General features: G+C 39.9%; 1 protein-coding gene across 5 annotated transcripts in view; it reads right to left on the reverse strand.

Moving 5' to 3' along the window:
- The window catches only part of AZI2 (5-azacytidine induced 2), a 68,475-nt gene that overhangs the window by 32,074 nt on the left and 16,759 nt on the right, over window positions 1-19,642 (reverse strand). For 2 of the 5 annotated variants that reach the window (XM_039527100.1, XM_039527099.1), the window contains 3 exons: window positions 6,573-6,802; window positions 1,116-1,241; window positions 650-749 (listed from right to left, as the gene is read on the reverse strand). In XM_039527100.1, the coding sequence (XP_039383034.1) occupies window positions 650-749; window positions 1,116-1,241; window positions 6,573-6,797 (451 nt within the window). In that variant the 5' untranslated portion in view covers window positions 6,798-6,802. The other 3 variants (XM_039527097.1, XM_039527095.1, XM_039527098.1) reach the window with 3 other exon arrangements.

Here is a 19,642-nt window from a genome sequence, read left to right on the forward strand (position 1 = left end):
TTGCCATGTCTATTAAAAACTAAACAGTTATGCAGTATGTATCTGCCACTGATCTGTTAAACCTGATGTTTTTTATTCTCTGTACATAAAAGTTAGAACAATGGAGAAGGTGAAAAAAAGTTTGTCAATCTCAACTCTTTCACACAAGTACTTGCCGTACAACAAAATAAACTGATGACCATGGGCAGACACACAACATAACCCAAAGTTCTTCCACTATTATAGTGCACTACAATCTTATTCATTAACACATCAAGCCACCACTATGTAGTGTTAAAGCTCTGAAGAGTCTGCATTGCATATGCTGAGACACTTAGTTACAGTTGTATGCTAAGACATTGGGCTTGTCTACACGGTGTGTCAGCCTGCACTAGAGCACTGAATTCTAGTGCTCATTTAGCGTGCTGTGCACTAACTGGCCCAATGTGGATCCTGATGGTGTGCATTAGAAGTTCCCTAGTTCATGTTAATGTAGTCCCAATGTAGTTTCAAATGGGATGACATTAACATGTACTAGGAAACATTTACTCCATGCCAGTAGGATCCACCTCAGATAGTGAGCAACAATCCTGTGCACACTAGAATTTACACCTCTCTAGTGCTAGCTAATATACTGTGTAGGCAAGCAGATAGTGATAAAACTGAATACCTTGTTGAGTTTCCACTTCAGTTCTTAGCTGTAGGAGCTCCACTTCTTTAGACTGCAGCTGCTCACTCAAGATTTTGAAGGACTCTGTATTCTCTTTTATCTAGTTTTAAAAAAAAATTGTCAGGGAACTTTCTGCACTTTGCTAGTTATAATGCTAACTCTTATTTACAACACTATTTAAAGTTCCTGCATTCTTTTGGAGATTAGTCACAATATTAAACTAGACTATCAACAATGGTGGCCCACAGCCAGAGGCATTATTTAAGAACTTTCTGTCTTATTCCTATCCGAAACACCACCAATATGTATTTAACACGTATGCTCACTTGTTGAGATTTTTAAGCAATACGGGTCTTCAGCAAGTCAGTAAAATAAATCCAATAATTCCCTCTTTATTATATAGTTACTCTATAATATACTTGCATGATGTGCATCTGTTTTTAATTCATTATGCAAATGGACATACCGTTTTATCCAGTTTGCTTTTCAGATTATCTCTGTCGATGCAGGCCTCTCGATAGGCTTGATAGGCCTTGTTTACTTGCTCACGTCCAACTGCGCTAGTTTCTTCTTCCAAACGGGAGCCAAGAAGCTGTGTTTAGTAGGCGAAAGAAATAATCCTCACCTTTTATATTCGAAATAGCTTTTAACAGTCAGTGTTGTCCGCTTATCAAACTATTGATATTTTACAACCAGCAACTGTAAACTTAGTTTGCCAGAATGTGAAACTGCAATTAAATCATGTCACACATGTACATTTATATGCACCAAAATTTTAAGAGAGCAATAAAAATTACTTATGACTTCTGCAGTCTATTCTTAGTCATCACTAGTGATGATTAGATTACATGTAAGAATGATCCTTTTAAAAACTCAATTCAAGGATAATCCAGAAGTTTCTGTGTCTTATCACAAGTAGAGCTGGGCAAAGGTTTCCAGTAGGAGAGAAAGAAAGAGAATGCATGTGTGCAAGTTTGAGTCCCTGCTCTGGAGCAGGGTCTTGAATTCAGCTCTCCCCACTCCTCCTGGATGAGCATCCTAACCACGAGGCTATTCTGGGATGGGTTGCTCTCAGTCTCTCCTGTTGAAGGTCCCATGAATCCCTGCATGAAGCTCTACATCCCTTCTCTGAATCAGGCAGAGAGAAGATGTGAATCCACATCTCCTTCCACCCAGATGAGCAAATTAATCACTAGGACAGAGTCACTCACTCTCTCGCTTTGACCCAAAGAATATTTAAGTATTTTATACACAATGGAACACTTTCAACAGGAGAGACAGAGAGTAACTGACCCCACATTAGTCCACTGCCTGGGGGTTAGGATGTTTACCTGGCTGGGGGGGTGCGGGAGTTGAGTTCGGTTCAAGTATCTGCTCCAGATTGGGGATTCAAACCTGGGTCTCCCACATCTCAGGCAAGTGCCCTAATCACTGGAATAAAGGTTATAAAGGAGGATGACTAGACAGACTCAGACACTCTGCTGGTCCAAAACAGATTTTTCCAATTTGCTGACAAATTACAAACCTTTTCAGAAACAAAAAGTGAATATTTTTTCTGATTTTTTTTGTTTTCTAACTGAACCCAAAAAAGTAAAATAATTTGCCCAGTTCTAGTTAACATGAGCGATAACACCTTTACAGTATAAAATTAGACCAAACGACGTTCAGTAAACATCAATTAGGTGCATTACACAATGACTTCTTTGCTTTAGCTTTTACTAACATTAACATTTACATAATCCCTTCATGTCTTAAGTTTTTAATGACTTGTAAGCCACCTCTTTTGGGCAAATAGTACTTCAAAAACTGTTTATGCAAATGCCTAAAACTAGGCACAAGTTGTGAGCATGAATTTAGTTTCAGAACCCCATCTTAAGCATATCCAGCTGATTTTCCTGTGTGTATACACAAGAGCAGCCCAAGCAGAGTTAACTCACAATCTATTCCATACCATACAGAAGAGGCAGCTGCTGAGGCAAGAGAGAAAGCACTTCATGGGGCACTAGCCTCTTCTGCAGATGCAGAGAGAATATTTTCTTCATTTCAGTTTATTCAACTAGTTTGGCTCAATGACTAGTTCATTCTAAGTTAAAAAAAATGGGAGTTGAAAACAAGGTTTCCTACTTTATCTTCTGTCAATGTATTAATAAAAAACTAGGTAAGAGCATGAAATCAACTAGTTCTAAAATCTTCAAGGATGTAGTGACCAGAAATAATCAGTTCAAGTCAGTAACTACAGATAATATTGTCTTTGTTTAATAAATCACTTCGTTTTAAAGACAGAACATGTTTTGGTTATCTTTTTGATAAACTTTTTTTCCATATGTATCTAGTGCATTAAAGTAATTTCATTTAATTAAAATAATGTTTCTATGCAATTAAGCTGAATTCCCATTTAAGTAGAGCCTAACACAATTCACAAGTAAAAAATGAAGGATGATCTAGTAAATGAACTCATCATTCACCATCATCTAATAAAAATGTAAAAATTAAGAATTTGTAGAGTTTAACTCACATTTATTCAATTACACTATAGCTATACACCTTTATTTAGGTACCCTTCTGGTTAGTAAGAAGCACCAAGTTTAGTGTAAATGCTATATTTGGTGGATAACCATTAAAATATGTCGATTTGCAACTAGTGAGTATCAAATCAGAATTAAAATCAGTGATTTAATCAATCCACCTTGCCTCCCTATAATGAATCAGCACCACTATGGCTTCCTTGTCAGTTTGACAGTGGACACATATTGTGTGTATTGTATGGTACATACAATATTTAACATGATAGAGCTATTGGTATATTCTAATACATGTGGACAAGACTGCATGCCCACCATGGCTGGCACCCAGGTACTGTAATTAAAAACAAAACAAAACCCAACAACAGTGAATAAAGTATGCATGTGCACTCAAGATTAAACTGAATACCCATAGTTTTGATCCTGCAGGTTGCTAGGCAGATGCATAACTTGCTTTAAGTGGAATTGTATATGCATGCACACATACTAAAGAAACGCCCAGCACCTCACAGAAAACAGTCATGTTTCCAGAGTTGCATATGGGCTTAGTGCCTTTAAAACCCTTTTATGAACAATCAAGTTTGTTTTTAAAAATTTAGCCTTTTATGGGTTATTACAATAGCTTGTTATGTGAAAAGTGATGGCACACAAAAGATAGTGACGCGTAGTTCTGAATGTTTCTACCCTTAAATGATTTCTATGTTTCACTAGCATCCCCACAGTGCCGCACAATAGGAAATGGTGACAACATATCTAATACAGATGGCACTGTTGCAGCCAGCGTTACAAGATATTTATGTGCCGGATATGCTAAACATTTGTGTGCCCCTTCATGCTTCAGCCCCCATTCCAGAGGACATGCTTCCATGCTGATTGATGATTATCCTTAAAAAAAATAATGCATTAATTAAATTTGTGACTAAACTCCTTAGGGGAGAATTGTATGTCTCCTAATCTTTTTATCTCATTCTGCCACATATTTCATGTTATAGCAGTCTTAGACAATGACCCAGCACATGTTGTTCATTTTAAGAACACTTTCACTGCAGATTTGACAAAACGAAAAGAAGGCACCAATATGAGATTTCTAAAGATAGCTACAGAACTCAACCCAAAGTTTAAGTATCTAAAATGTCTTCCAAAATCAGAGGGATGAGGTATAAAACATGCTTTCAAAAGTCTTAAAAGAGCAACACACTGATGTGGAAACTACAGAACCCAAACCACCAAAAAACAAAGAAACAAACAAACAAATCAACCTTCTGCTGGTGGTATCTGACTGACTCAGATGATGAAAATGAACATGCATCGGTCCACTCTGCTTTGGATGGTTATCGAGCAGAACCCGTTATCTGCATGGATGCATGTCCTCCCAAATGATGGTTGAAGCATGAAGGGACATACAAATCTTTAGTACATCTAGCACATAAATATCTTGTGATGCCAGCTACAACAGTGCCATGCGAAGGCCTGTTCTCACTTTCAGGTAATACTGTAAACAAGAAGTGGGCAGCATTATCTCCTGCAAATGTAAACAAACTTGTTTGTCTGAGCAACTGGCTGAACAAGAAGTAGGACTGAGTGGACTTGTAGGCTCTCGAGTTTTACATAGTTTTGTTTTGTGCATAATTCTACATTTGTAAGTTCAACTTTCATGATAAAGAGATTGCAGTACAGTACTTGTATTAGGTGAACTGAGAAATATTTTCTTGTTTTTTTTACAATCAAAAATATAAAAAGTGAGCACTGTACACTTTGTATTCTGTGTTGTAAGTGAAATCAATAGATTTTAAAACGTAGAAAACATCCAAAACTATTTAAATAAAGGGAATCCTATTATCGTTTAATCACAATTCATTTTTTTTAATCATTTGACAGCCCTATTTTTTATATAAAACTTTTCTTATACATTCAGCACATTTAAATGTAGTCTTATATAACAAAAAATTTAAATATTCTGTTTTGTGCATTTAATTGAATTTCAATCCAAATAGAGCTTGATTAATTTTGGACTGAGATTTATCATCTAGTAAATAAGAAATGCATCATTCACCATTTTCTAACATAATAAAAATCTAAAATGTAGTAATTTGAATACAATGTAAATTAGACTATATAATTGCTTAAACATGGATAGATATAGTGTACCTTCTTGGTTAGCCAGAAAAATAAAAAAGCACAAATTTTAGTGTAAAAGCTATACTTAGCTGCAAATCAATATCTTTTAATAGTTACCAACCAATAAGAATTATCCTCTCTTTAGGAAAATAACTAAAGTACAAATCCACAACAGGATTAAAATAAATTATTTAAATCATCTTTTTCTGCCTGCTTATTTAAATCATTATTAAAATTGGTGATTTAAACTGCTTTAATTTAAATCAATCCATTATGAAATCTGTACGAATAAATTAAGTATTTTACAATTTCTCAAGAAGTTTACACAAATTCAGGGCCAAATGATAATGATCTTACTCGGTCAAAAAAATATGAAGTAAAAGTTTTGCCAGCATAACTATTTCAAGAATTACCCTTCGAGAAAAATTACTCTTTCAATAGCTTGAGGTATTTTGTTTTGTTTTTACGAAGCTCTAAGCACAACTCAGTTCTTTCTTCCAACACAAATCACAGTGACGTGAGGCTTAAAAGGTTCTGAGTGTCAGCAGTCCAGACTAGGTCTACAGTCCCTTATAAAAAGATGGATAAAGGTAAATGAGTGTCTTTGAATACATCATCAGGTCACTCCTAACTCATTTAGAAACTGCCTGTCATTAAATAATGTGAAGAAAATCTTATTTGTCTATTCAAATCTAGAACCCATCTGGCCAGTGAAACAAAATATTCACTAATGTTTACATTATTGTGACAATGACATTCCCCACTTGCAACTTTAGAGTTTTATAAGGAGGTAGAGAAATGACTAGATAATATACCTGCTCAAGTTGTATGGAATTCATAGCCTGTTTAGTTTAAACAAACTAACACAAAAACACAGTAAAGTTTTACATTCTTAAATAAAGTTTTAGAAGACCAGGATAAAAACAACTTGTTTCCCTCTCAACATCAATTGTGGCCCTTTTTCTGAGGCTCTGAACTTGTGAGTCAAATATTTTTATTTTACATTTCTAGTTAAGTTTTTGGTTTTGCTATTTACCAACTTTGTTAACAGAAAAGTGGGGTTATAGAACTCAAGAGCCAAAGGCTATTTAACAGTAAACTAGGCTGTCAGAGGAAAACAAATTGTGTTTTAAAAGACTATCTATATAAAAATAAATAAAATTACAAACATAGTATTTCCTCTTTAAAGGATATATGGATTAATGATATTATGAACTGACATCCATCTATACAAACTTTAAGGGAAAAGTCTTATTACAAAGTAGTAAAAAAATTGCACTTACCTTTTCTTCTAAGAGTCTTACTCTTTTCTTTAAGAAGGAGTTCTCCTTCTCTGTCTCCTTTAGTCGTTTTTTGATATCTTCATAAGCAGTGACAAGTGCAAAATGTGAAGCAATGGACTCATCCCCTGCATATGCTGGAACAGGAATCTCTCTTTCTCTTCTGTGAATACCATCTGCTTTTTCATGATTCAAAATATAGATGTCATCTTCTCCCAGCTCACCCATGACAGCTGTTTGAAAAGACATAATAGTGTTAAAAAAATTCTCACCAAGATACATGCCAAGAACACTACAGTTTAAAAAGCCTTCAGGCATAATGTCATAGGCACTTTAAAAAAATATTTCCTTCTTATTTATCTTTGCCATGTCGTCATAAGTTTACAGAGAATCCATGACACCCATTTTTCATCAAAATGCTCAAGTTATACAGTCAGATGTTTCCATACTCTTACTCTTCTCATTCCCTGTTTATACTCTTCTGTACTTATAAACTTCACCAACTTTCACTGTCTGCAATATTTTCCACTGACCAAAATCCATAATGTCTTATGTGTTTAAAGAACACTTATGGAATATACACCTCTACCCCAATATAACGCTGTCCTCGGGAGCCAAAAAAATCTTACCGCGTTAGAGGTGAAACCCTGTTATATCGAACTTGCATGGTAAAGCGCGCAGCCCCGCCCCCCTGGAGCGCTGCTTTACCATGTTATATCCAAATTCGTGTTATACTGGGTCACGTTATATCGGGGCAGAGGTGTAATTATTAATGCTGTTTTAGCGCCTGACTTGTTCCAAGTTATATCTGGACCATAAGGAGAAACAGTTTTTGGAGCTTTTGCAAGTCAATGACAGAAACAGGGCTGACATCTCTGAACTACATCAAATAATGATAATTTTCAAAAAGGTATACATTTAAGCAATCTAGTAATTTATTTAGTGCCCCTCCCCACCAGTCACCATAGTACTGGAGCATCAGTGCCAAAAGGAATGCACGTTTTTTGTCCAGAAAGAACTTTTATTATAGAAAAACCCAAATACACATTCTCAACCCAAAAATACTACCATCTACAAACCCAAATTTGAAACGATCTACTATACACCACTGAAGCAGTAGAATGGCCACAGTACTCAAGTGCTCTACTGCATAGCAGTTCAAAGCCGTTCTTTATTTTGCAACAGCAAAAAAGATGCAGAACACACTTACTTAATGACATGCATACTCTGTCCTAAAGAATATGGAAAAACGTCACCATAGCAGACTAGAGCACGTGTGTGAGACAAATGCAAAAAAAAATATATATATATATATGCTGCTGTGCTGCTTGGCAGGAGCGCGCAACCCCACCACCCAGAGCGCTGCCCGTGTGGCTGTGGGGGAAGGGGAACAGCAGCGGAGGGGCTGAGAGCTAGCCTCCCTGGCTGGGAGCTCAAGGGCTGGGCAGGACAGTCCCGCGGGTCGCATGTGGCCTGTGGGCCATAGTTTGCCCACCTCTGTCCTGAGGCCAGCCGCTGCTTGGGTGGCCCCAGACAACTGGCCCCAGGGGCCACCCGAGCAGTAGTAATCCCAGGGTCAGTCCTGGAGCAGTGGTGCCCTGGGGCTCCCCAGAGCAGATCAGGGGTATCTACAGTAAAAGCCATGGACAGGAATTTTTGTTTACTGACCGTGACCTATCCATTACTTTTACTAAAAATACCCCTGACTAAATCTTAGCCTTACTCATACTTAATTTGGAAGAACCACTGCAAAGACTGAATGGGTTACTACTACCTTTTGTGCCCCATGAGAATGTCCACCCTACAAGCTTCCTGTGTGCCACCCTCTTGTCCTCCCCTACTGCAGAGACTTCCCACAACCACCCCAGCCACTCCCTCGTGCCAGGGGCTCTATGTGCCTCTGTTCCATTCTCAGGTCTTTGTCTCCCTCCATGCCAGAGTCAGTGTTCCCCTCCTTAGGCCCCACTTTCCCCATCTCATCTCCACTCTCAGTCCCTGCTTTCACATTCAACAACCCAGTTCCCCCACTTCGAGTCCCTTCTACTCTTACCAGCACTTCCCAGACTCATTCCCTTGCAAGTCCCTGCTTAGCCCCCTCGAAACCCTCCCAGTAAGGCTCTCTAATTTCTAATAGAGTCCAGGCTACAGCTGACATCCCTATGCAGCAAGACAAGCTGCTGCTTGAGATATGTGTTGGCACAGCAGGGAGTAGAAGAAAGATTCTACCTCAGCCTGCCGCTCCAGAAAGTCTGAGCTCCCCGTTTTTCCTGTGAATCAGGCTTTTCTGGTGTTCTAATTTGCAACAAAATCAATAGGCTTCTATCCATCAATGTCTAGAACATTCTCTAAAATGTTGCAATTGACAGGATGTGGCATGCCATCGTTATTGGCTTACAGACAAACACCACTGAGTTGAGTGTTAGACCTCAGTTTGCTTGGCCAATGAAAGGATTTTGTGGTTATGAAATTGGCTGTTAGAGACAGAAAAAATTATTTGGTCATCCCATGGGATATGGACTTTCGGAGCTTGCCTGAGATCAGCTCCTTTCCAATAGCCATCAATTAGCAACTGACTTGGGCTAGACTCAAATTCAGAACAATTTCATATCCAATTATCAATCTCTTTAGGAAAAACCAGTATGACCGGATAACTACGTATATGCATTAGTCAGCTTTTTGTCCCCTTTCTCTCTGCATACTCAAGTAGTCCTAACCTTCAGCTCTGCATCTTCCCTATTCCTTTATTAGCACAAATTCTGATAATCTTTTACTAACTTCAGATATGGTCTCCTGTTTTTCATTATTGTCACTGTGACGCTAGCTGACCAGGTCATGCTAGAGTGTATTCCGGTCAATTTACTTGCATATTAGATCAAAGCGATTTTAAATGTGTTAGTGTTTTGGGTGTTAAAACTTCATAAAACTAATGGAAGGTTACTTGAATTGTTTTCGTTCATCTATTCCTGTCATAATGTAATAGCAAACATTTACATGGTATGTACCCTTACAACTAAGTTACCCATCAAAGAAATCTTATGAAATGATTATGAAGGATTTAAAGGCTTTAGCATTTGCTGTTAATTTCACAGCAAGTAGCCATTGTGTATATCAGTGGTCAGAGGTCAAAAGTCTAAGCGCCTTCCTCAATCGCTGTCATCAAAGGAAAAACCCGCTAAAACCCCACGTGGGTAGAGAGACTGCCAGCTTGTCTTCTGTGAGAAGATATAAATATGGAATTCAAGGAAAGATCCTTTATCTCTGGACTGTTGGGATTCTAACAGGGAAGAATAACTGAATGAGAAGATGGAGAGCCCCAAAAGTCTTTTCCAGGGCTACCCAGAATACTTTTGGGAAACTAGCAGTCTATTACATCACTGCCACCATTTGGAATTACAAACAGTGGTTTACCTATTACATTTTACCTTCTTTGACCTCTCAAAAACACTCACTTTTTTTTTTTAAATTAAAGCTATAAACCTTTAATTAGTTTATCAAAGAACTGGCTGCCAGTGTTGTCTTTGCTGTAAGATCTGGAATATCAATTGATCTGGGGTAAGTGGCTGGTCCTTTGGGACTGGGAGAAACCTGATGTGGCATGATTTTAGGTTTAAATTACCTTTTATCACAAAGTTCGGGTTCTCTGGGTGGCAAGACAGGCTGGAGAGGTTAAAGGGAACTGTGACTCCACAGTAAGACTGGTATAGTGATCCAGGAGTTCAAATATGTTACTGGCTTGGTGAAATCTAATTACAGAACATGCTACCAGTTTGGGGTGTCTATCATTGTTTTCTGACAGTCTGCCCTGAGATAGTCACTCACAGAGGAGAACCACTCCAGTCAGCATGACAGTCATGTCCTATATTTATTCCCATGTTATTCTCTTAACTAATTAAATGTTGTTATCTTTGAGCTCTCTTCCAGAAAATTTATGACCTGACTCTGCAGCCTAATAAGAGACATAGCCCATACAAATGCTGCTTTATAAATTCAGGGATTATACATTTCTCCTGTGCATGTCAAGAGTCTTTTTGCTGCATTAAAAGTTTAATGTTTCAAAAGATCTTTACTTTAAAAAAATATTCTCAAAATCCTACACTAGATTCTTCTGGCAACGTGGTACCTCACACACCTACCCTGGTGCTTTGTCTTTGACCATTATATGGAAGCACACTTGTGGTTCTCTAGTTAGCCAAGTGGAATTTTACACTTAATCTCTGCCTAATGTAGGAATAGAGTATATCCTTCCTAAAATTACAGAATCATTAAACTCTGGAAGAAATTAACTTTAGAAGTCCAAGCCACAAACACCAGAGAGTTAGAGGACAGCCAGCTTAGCCTCCAATTTTTTTTGTGGAAAGGCTACATGTAATTTAAAAAAAAAAATTAGCATAGACTTGGTTTCAAATGCAACCACCACTATAGTCAGATCTGATACTGACCAGGTGGGTGAGATATTATCTTTTATTGGACCAACTTCTGTTACTGAGAGAGAGAGAGAGAAGACCTGAAGAAGAGCTCTGTATAGGCTTAAAAGCTTCTCTCTCACCAACAGAAGCTGGTCCATTAAGAGATATTATTTCACCCACCTTGTCCCTCTAATATCCTGGAACCAACACAGCTACAGCAGAAGATCTGGCACAGAATGTTTTAGCTGGGTCTACATGGCAGATGAAGACAATCCATTCATGAGAAAGATCCTGCTTATGCTAAGTTAGAGGTGATCAACCAGGCTCTTCCCTCCCCTACTTCTCAAGATGTTAGGATAGCCAACACTAACTCCCTCAGCTTCATCCCCTACATGCATCCACTACATGCATCCGACGAAGTGGGTATTCAGCCACGAAAGCTCATGCTCCAATACATTTGTTAGTCTATAAGGTGCCACAGAATTCTTTGCTGCTTTTACAGATCCAGACTAACACAGCTACCCCCTCAGATATTAAAAACCTAATTTCTAATATCTCAATTAACACAGGGCATATTTAACTACATCCCTGCATCATAAAAAAAACAAAAAACACAAAAAAAACAACACAGTAACCAGGAAAAATACTGATCCTTTACAATGTGAAAGGAAGTAGCACAAGTGAGGTTCCAAACTTGCATATTAATGTGGCAATATCACAGTGCTCATGCACGTGAACTGGAAATAGAACCAAGATATCAGATTGCTAATTTTGAAAATGGAGTCAAATGGGTAGCAATCTACATAAATAGAAAACTAAATTCAGTTTAGTGGAATCTGTTTATGTATTATGTGGATGTTTTTAGAATTCTTATAGATAGATGAAATCAAGTGATTTACAAATCAAAGTCCAACTTTAATTTATGTTGCACTATTGACATGTTTGCATACACTGCATGAGAGCTCTGCAGGCATCTGTTTAAAGAAAAAAAGATAGGTAAGAAAACAAGTGTCACAGTTTCAAGGTAACTGCACCTATATTTCCCCATCTATGGCCTCTCTAAAGCACTCCAGCTCCTAGCTTTCAACTCTCCTAGATGGAAACTCAGGTCTCATGCCCTCCTGACCAGGGGTTTTAAGTCTGAACAGCCCCCTGGATTACATTGTGAGATCCCTAGCAAGCCAATCCACCTAAAAAGGCTAGTGCCTATGCTTTGACTTTTCTCTGAGAACGACAAACAGAGAAATTGCCAGCAGTAACAACAGAGCTCTTTCTAAGCAAGCACATTTATTCTTCAGGTAAAAGTATTACAAACACAACATAAACTATAAACATTCCTGTACACGTTAACAGTTTACCAGAGTATCATCCATCGGTCTTATCGGGCCCCAGTAAGCCAAAATTTTTCTAACCCTTCCACAAAGGTTGGGGACCCTGTTGGACAGAAGGTCTTGTCTATCTGCTGGATCACGAAGAAAGCTCTTAGTCAGTTTAGCCTTGGGCTATTTATCCAAAAGTCCTTTGTCTGTTGGTCTCTGCAGAATCCACTTCGAAGCAGAATATGGGAGCCTCCCCAGGAGGTGGTTCCTCTCTCAAGGTGTTATAACCTGAGTCATTTGCCTTAATCATCCCCTACTGTTTTCACTTCCTGGAGGAGCTGTGGAAATCCTCCCCTGATGGAGTGCATACAAACCTGATCCAATATGATTCATAAACCATTCATACACTTAATAAAATATTGTCTCCCAAAGATATTGCAGGAAGTTGTCTGTTAGAGAGTTTTCTGATTTTGAAAATTAGCAGGATACCCACGAAAACTGAAGTCCTCTTTATCCACTGAACAGATACACTATTGACAGTGGTAGCATAAGCCTCCCTGAAATCTCAAAGGAGCCATCTTCTTAAGATATACTTATTGTTTCAATTTTCTAAGCATTGTTAGAAAACAAACAGAGCACACATAGGAAGATGTGGTCACTGCCCCAAACAGCTTACAATCTAACTTAAGAAAAGATGCAAAAAGCGAGTAACAAAGTATAGGCAAAGAGGGAAAGAAAAAACAAAGTAAGAGGCTATATCTAAACACATTTTTGTCTAACAGTGGCCATAATGTGATTCCTTTAATTGCAAATGTAGGTCAGTTTCTGTGCTCACAGAGAATTCTCTTTTTACTCAACCTGCCAATAAAAGTTCCTACTGTGAAGTTGCATGTGATATGCATTCCTGCCCAATAAAAATGATACTGAAATCAATTATTCATTTTATATTAAACAGCTGTCAGCTGGCCAAGAAGTGCACTGTACCCCATTTATGTTTCTAGCTGTAGTATATGGCAGTTTGGGATGGGGAAGGAATCATAATTTAGGAATAAACTAACACTATGAAAGATATCAGAATATTCACAGTTGGCAAAATCAACTGTTTATTAATTTATGTTTACACTATGTGAATTCATGAGAAAACTTCTAAAATAACTGACAGAAGGAAAAAAGATTTGGGACTGAGTTCTACCCTCAGCTAATACACTAAGCTCTTACTAAAGAGGATAGGAACTATAAGCATATACAAGGGCAACATTTGTCCTTTACACAGTACACAATTAGCTACACTACAAAGGCTATTGCTGAAACAGCACAACAAAGGGGTAGAGGGAGTTGTCTCTCTCAAAACGAAACCAAATCCGTGCTCTGAGGCGGTTTCATTTTCATGAAAACAGTTGAGGTGGAGATAAAGTAGTGAGAGAAATATTAGAAACCTGCCCCAAATGGCATTCAAAGAAAGGACATTTTTAAAGAATAATGAACAAAGAAGACAGAGATTAGTTATACATATAAGAAGTCCTTCCACTACAAGTATAATGATCTAATTGAACAGTAGTATTAGTGAAATGAATCACTATACACCCACACCTGGAGTACTGCATGCAGTTCTGGTTGCCCCATTGCAAAAAAAGATACATTAGAAATCGAAAATTTACAGATAAGGGCAACAAAAATGATTAAGGATATGGAACAGCTTCCATAAGAGGAAAGATGAAAAAGACTGGGATTTTCAGCTTGGAAAAGAGACAACTAAGGGGAGATATGATACAGGTATAAAAAAATCACGAATGGTGTGGAGAAAGTGAATAAGGAAGTGTTATTTACTCCTTCATATAACACAAAAACCAGTTAAAACAACAGACATTAGGTTTAAAACCAACAAAAAGAAAGCACTTAACACAACACAGTCAACCTGTAGAACTTGTTGCCAGGGAATGTTGTGAAGGCCAAAAGTATAACTAGATTCAAAAAAGAATTAGATAAGCTCATGGAGGATACGTCCATCAATGGCTGTTAGTCAAGTTGGCCAGGGAGGCAACTCTATGCTCTGGGTGTCCCTAGCCTCTGACTGCCAAAAGTGGACAACAGGGGCTGGATCACTTGATGACTGCCTGTTCTGTTCATTCCCTCTGAAGCACCTGACAGCGGCCACTGTCCGAAGACAAGACATTAGGCTAGATGGATCATTGGTCTGTCCCAGCATGGCTTTTCTTATGTTAGTCCAGTTTCTCAAATACTATTTTTGAGGCAATAAGATACATTTAGGATCTATGAATAGGTGATAGTCACAGAAGTGTTTCCTGAAGTCTAATATATGTATTATTTCACAGGTCAGGAGTTCTCAAACTACAGTCCATGGAATACTGAATGCTTGCTGGTGGTCTGCAAAAAGCTAATTGGTCAGATGGTGTTGGTTCTCCTTGTGTTCATCTGCTATATCTCATTAAAATATGATACAATGCATTACTTTTATTTGGCCATGGCACAGATTTATGCAGTTTATATCAGTTTTCAGAATGGTGTCTATTTCATGAAAAAAAGTGACTAAACGTTAATACTTGGTTTTTTACTCTTACTTCCAGAGATAAGACAAAGTAAACAAAATAGAAGTGTTACTGTACATCTATGGCCCTACCAAGTTCATGGCCATGAAAATTGCATCACAGACCGTGAAATCTGGTTTCTCCCTGTGAAATCTGGTCTTCTGTGTGCTTTTACCCTATACTGTTCAGATTTCATGGGGGAGACCAACATTTCTCAAATTGGGGGTTCTGACCCAAAAGGGAGTTGCAGTGGGGTCCACAAGGTTATTTTAGGGGGGTCATGGTATTGCCACCCTTATTTCTGTACTGCCTTCAGAGCTGGGAGGGGCGGGGGGGGGGGGGGGGGACTGGAGAGCGGCAGCTGTTGGCCGGGCATCCAACTGTGAAGGCAGCACCTGACCAGCAGCAGCGCAAAAGTAAGGGTGGCAATACCATACCATGCCATCATTACTTCTGCACTGCTGCTGGCGGTGGCTATGCCTTCAGAGCCGGAATCCTGGCCACCTGCCGCCGCTCTCCAGCTGCCCAGCTCTGAAGGGAGCACTGCCACCAGCAGCTTCCCAGAAGTAAGGGTAGCAGTACTACAAAATCCACCCCCTCCAAAACCTTTGCAATCCCCACACAACTCCTTTTTGGGTCAGGACCCCAACAACTACAATACCATGAATTTTCAGATTTGAATAGCTGAAATCATGAAATTTACAATTTTTAAAAAGCCTACGACCATGAAATTGACCAATATAGACAATGAATTTGGTAGGCCTTATGTATATCCCAAATAAGTCCTATTTTACTGTCCTCCGCTCTTACAAGTAATTAAACCAAATAGTTCTAAGAGCATGTGACATTAAAATGTTTCCTGCATACACCTATAGATCATACACTTCATATGCCTCCCTAGATTTGCTGTTGGCTTATAGGAAGCATTTTTGGTTGTTCTATAGTTTATATTAAATGGTAATAAACGGCTTTTGAGATTTAACGTTATTTGTCTTAGGACATAATCATTTCCCCTTTGTTTAGTAATAATACCTGGCACTTACACTTTTCTTGTTCAAAGGTTTTTATAAACATTGCACAATTATCAACACCATGTGAAGTAGTTAAGTGTAATACACAGGAAACTGAAACTGAGATTAAGCAAGTTGCTCAAGGGCTCAGAGGACTCACGCGACAGTCAGAATTAAAACCTTTTAGAGTTCCTGGTTCCTAATCCTGTGCTTAGACTAGACTTCCCTTTTAACAAAGGGCCCCACTTCCCCATCATCTGATCTGAACATCGAACAAGAAACTATCCTCTCTCTCTCTTTTTTGAACATTCCATCACATAGATGTGATATTAGTGAAAGAACAGAAGATTCATTCACCAATTTCCAACATCAAAATTTTTTATCTTGCACACGATCTCCATGTGGGGGCAGGGTTCTGAGTCTTCCAAGTCTCCATTTTTCCTCCTCTGAGAATAACTCCAGAAACTGCCTTGGCTGCTGCTGCTTATACCTTTCTCCGAACTTTAGCAGTGATATGGCCATTATTCTTGTCAGTTTCACCCCAGCTCACAGTTTTCTGAAGGGCAGCAAAGATCTCGCACATCCTTGTTATATTAATTTTGCTGCTGCTGGGGAAGAGTTAGGAGAAGCAATGGAGAAGCTGTAGAGGTCTATCTGCAGACTCAGAACCACACACTGCATAGGCTCACATTTAGGTGGTTATCTTGGCAACCAGAAGGACCAAACACGAAATTTATCAGAATGTTTAAATTGTGCACAGAAAAATTACATCCCCCCAATCCTTCACACATGCTCATTCCTCACTTGCAAGTGAATTTTTGAAGCCTATTACAATAAACACTCTTCTACACTTATGATGTATTACACCCTCGCTTATGTAAAAGCAGCAAAGAATCCTGTGACACGAAAGCTCATGCTGCAAAACGTCTGTTAGTCTATGAGGTGCCACAGGATTCTTTGCTGCTTTTACAGAACCAGACTAACACGGCTACCTCTCTGATACCCTCGCTTATAATGTACCAGGACAGTTGTATTTGGGTGTGCGTTATATGACTTAATGGTGTTTGATAACATTTTTCTCCCTCTGAACAGTTTGTCCCTTTCACTACCTATGTTATGGAAATTGTGAGCGTCAGGCAGCTACATCTGAAAGGGCTTCATTTGCAGGGAGCCTTCTCCTGGTGCCATCCTGATGCAGCCACTTTCCCTGCATAATCCCCGGACACCTACCCCGTTCCGGGGGCAACCGGACACGAAGCGCCACCGCAGTCTATTCGCTGCCCCTGTCCCGTCACCCTGCCAGCTTCCTCTCTACGGGAGACAGCTTAAATACTCACTGGGTGGATTTAAAAGAAACTTCCCTGTGGAGGCCCGGGGCCATCTGGCCGGCACAGACGCCGCTGCCCGTGACTGTGCGGTCAGCGCGGGCCCGGGCCCGGCATCGCCTCCGCTAACTCGCTGGAGAGACAATAACCGTCCCGATGCGGCCAAGCCGCGGGGGGCGGCGGAGCAGGCACCGGGGCAGGGAGGGAGAGGCACCCCCGCTGCAGGCCGCTGCGAGCGTGGAGCCGTCGGGAGCTGCGGGTCCATGTCAGCCCGAGTCACCTGCCGAGAGCGCTTGTCCCCGCTATCCCCTCCCCCGCCCCATCTGCCCCATCCCCTCTGGGGAAGGGCCGGACCTGACCTGACCTGCCGGGGGGGGAGGGGTCCGCTCGGCTCCGGTCACTGGCGGGCGGCGGCCTCAGCGAAGAGGAAGCAGCAGCCGCCGCGGGCTCCTCCGGGCTCCCATCACCTCCTCCCCGGGCCCGGCCTGACGACGCCGTTACCAGGACCTCCCGCCCCCTCCAGGAAGTCAACAAACCCCTCACGTGACACCAACGGCGCTTCCCCCGAAGGGCACCGGCGGGTCCCGGAAGACAACAGGGCGGGACTACACCTCCCGGCATGCAGTGCGCGGGCGGGACGTGAGTGGGTGTAGCACAGCATGACGGGAGGCGTGGCCCCGCCCCCTTTTGTAGCCACTGAACTACTCGGTCTGGCTGCCTGGTAGCCGCCCCTTCTTAAGGGACCTTCTCGTGCAGGCGTCAGTGGCCCCTGCCTGCCCGAGTGCTGCAACAGCTACCCCCTTGCACAGCACACATGGCCCTTAGAAAATATTGCTGCTCCCTGGAGCATCGGGACAGTTTTGTGTTCCTGTGCAAGCAGTGGACGCCGCCAAAAGTCGTGCATACCCCCTCTCCCTCTGTATGTCTTTCCATATGCTTCCCCCCTTAAATATTACTCTTCAGTCTTCACCCCTCTATCACACGTGACACTACACACATGCATAGACTGGGGTAAACATTAAAAGAAGACAGATGAGGATATTCATAGAACTAGATACACTCAAAGAAACTACCTATAAATTCAGAAGTATAACAAAATTATTAATTGGCTATCTAAACACAGCCTGGGTGCTGGAACTAGAGGTGTGGCTTGAGGGGGTCTTGTTCAATGGCTTTCAGCATCCTCACTATAACATTTGTTCCAGTTCCACTGCCTGTATGCAATAATTACAAAGATTTCTCTCTGATCAATATCCTTAGTTTTTTTTAAAGAAATTGTTACATCCACTTGGTCTCATAAAGTTTAAACTATTTCTAAGTACTGCTCCAGGTCCCTGATTCTGCAGACATTTTATACAGGTGCTTAACTCTGAGCATGTGAATAGACCTAAAGAAGTCAGATACACAAGTGTTTGCAGGATCAGGTTTTAGAGCATCTAACATTGTAAAATGGGCCTTGAGATATATATATATAGAGAGATTATATATATAAAATCATATACCGTATATATATTTCTTTGTTTTTGCATGGAAGCTGCTGCTTATCAGATGAGCATTTTGTAAGTAGCATTTCTTGGCTGACTGCTAAAGCAGAACAGCTTGTGCATTTTTTAAATTATTATGTAGTATCTTAATCACAATGATTCAATGTGACCATCATTTTTACTGCTTATGCACAATGTTATAACAATAAAGGAAATGGAAATGAAGTATACAGTACAACAATCACTTCTTTTGTCAAGCAACCACTGAAATATTCCAAACTAAGTTCTGCCTTTGGTTTGGACAATCAGGTACATCTCCTCACGAAGTGAATGGAAAGTTCAGGGCATTGTTATTAGAGATACACAAGTATTATTCTTTGTTAAAAGAAAAAAAATCCCTTCCTGAGATTTAGATTTTTTTTTCTAGTGACTCAAAATAAAATCATCATGGCTGAGAGTCAGAAAACCATATTCCCCTTTATACAATTAACAATTATTTAAACAGAAGAAAAACAAACCACCTAGGTAACAATAAATCTAATCAACATCTGCTACTTTCTAATCCAGCTACTCAAACTGTGTAGACCAGGCCTGAATAAAAACAAGGGACCTGTTCTCCACCACTTTTCACCTTTTGTAATCATTTACATCCATGCAAGTGGGTATAAAAAGCTGCAAAAATTGTAAGAGTGGCTTTTACACTCACTTTGCCACAATGTAAATGACTACACAAGTAGGGGTAAAAAAAATGAGAATCAGGTTCCATGGGTGGGATCCACAAAGGTACTTAGATACCTAAACCCCAGATTTAGGCATCTAAATCTGAGGTTTAGGTGCCTAAATCCCAGTTTAAGAGTTTTGTGATCCATAAAACTCCTGCCTAACCCAAAGCATCTAAACTTACTTGGTACCTAAGTTTTTGCAGTAAAGAGTTTCTTAGGTGCCTACATTTCTTTCTCTGAGCATGCCAACCGTTGTCTCAC

This window comes from Mauremys reevesii, linkage group 2 (genome assembly GCF_016161935.1).
Source record: "Mauremys reevesii isolate NIE-2019 linkage group 2, ASM1616193v1, whole genome shotgun sequence".
In the NCBI taxonomy this organism is placed as follows: domain Eukaryota; kingdom Metazoa; phylum Chordata; order Testudines; family Geoemydidae; genus Mauremys; species Mauremys reevesii.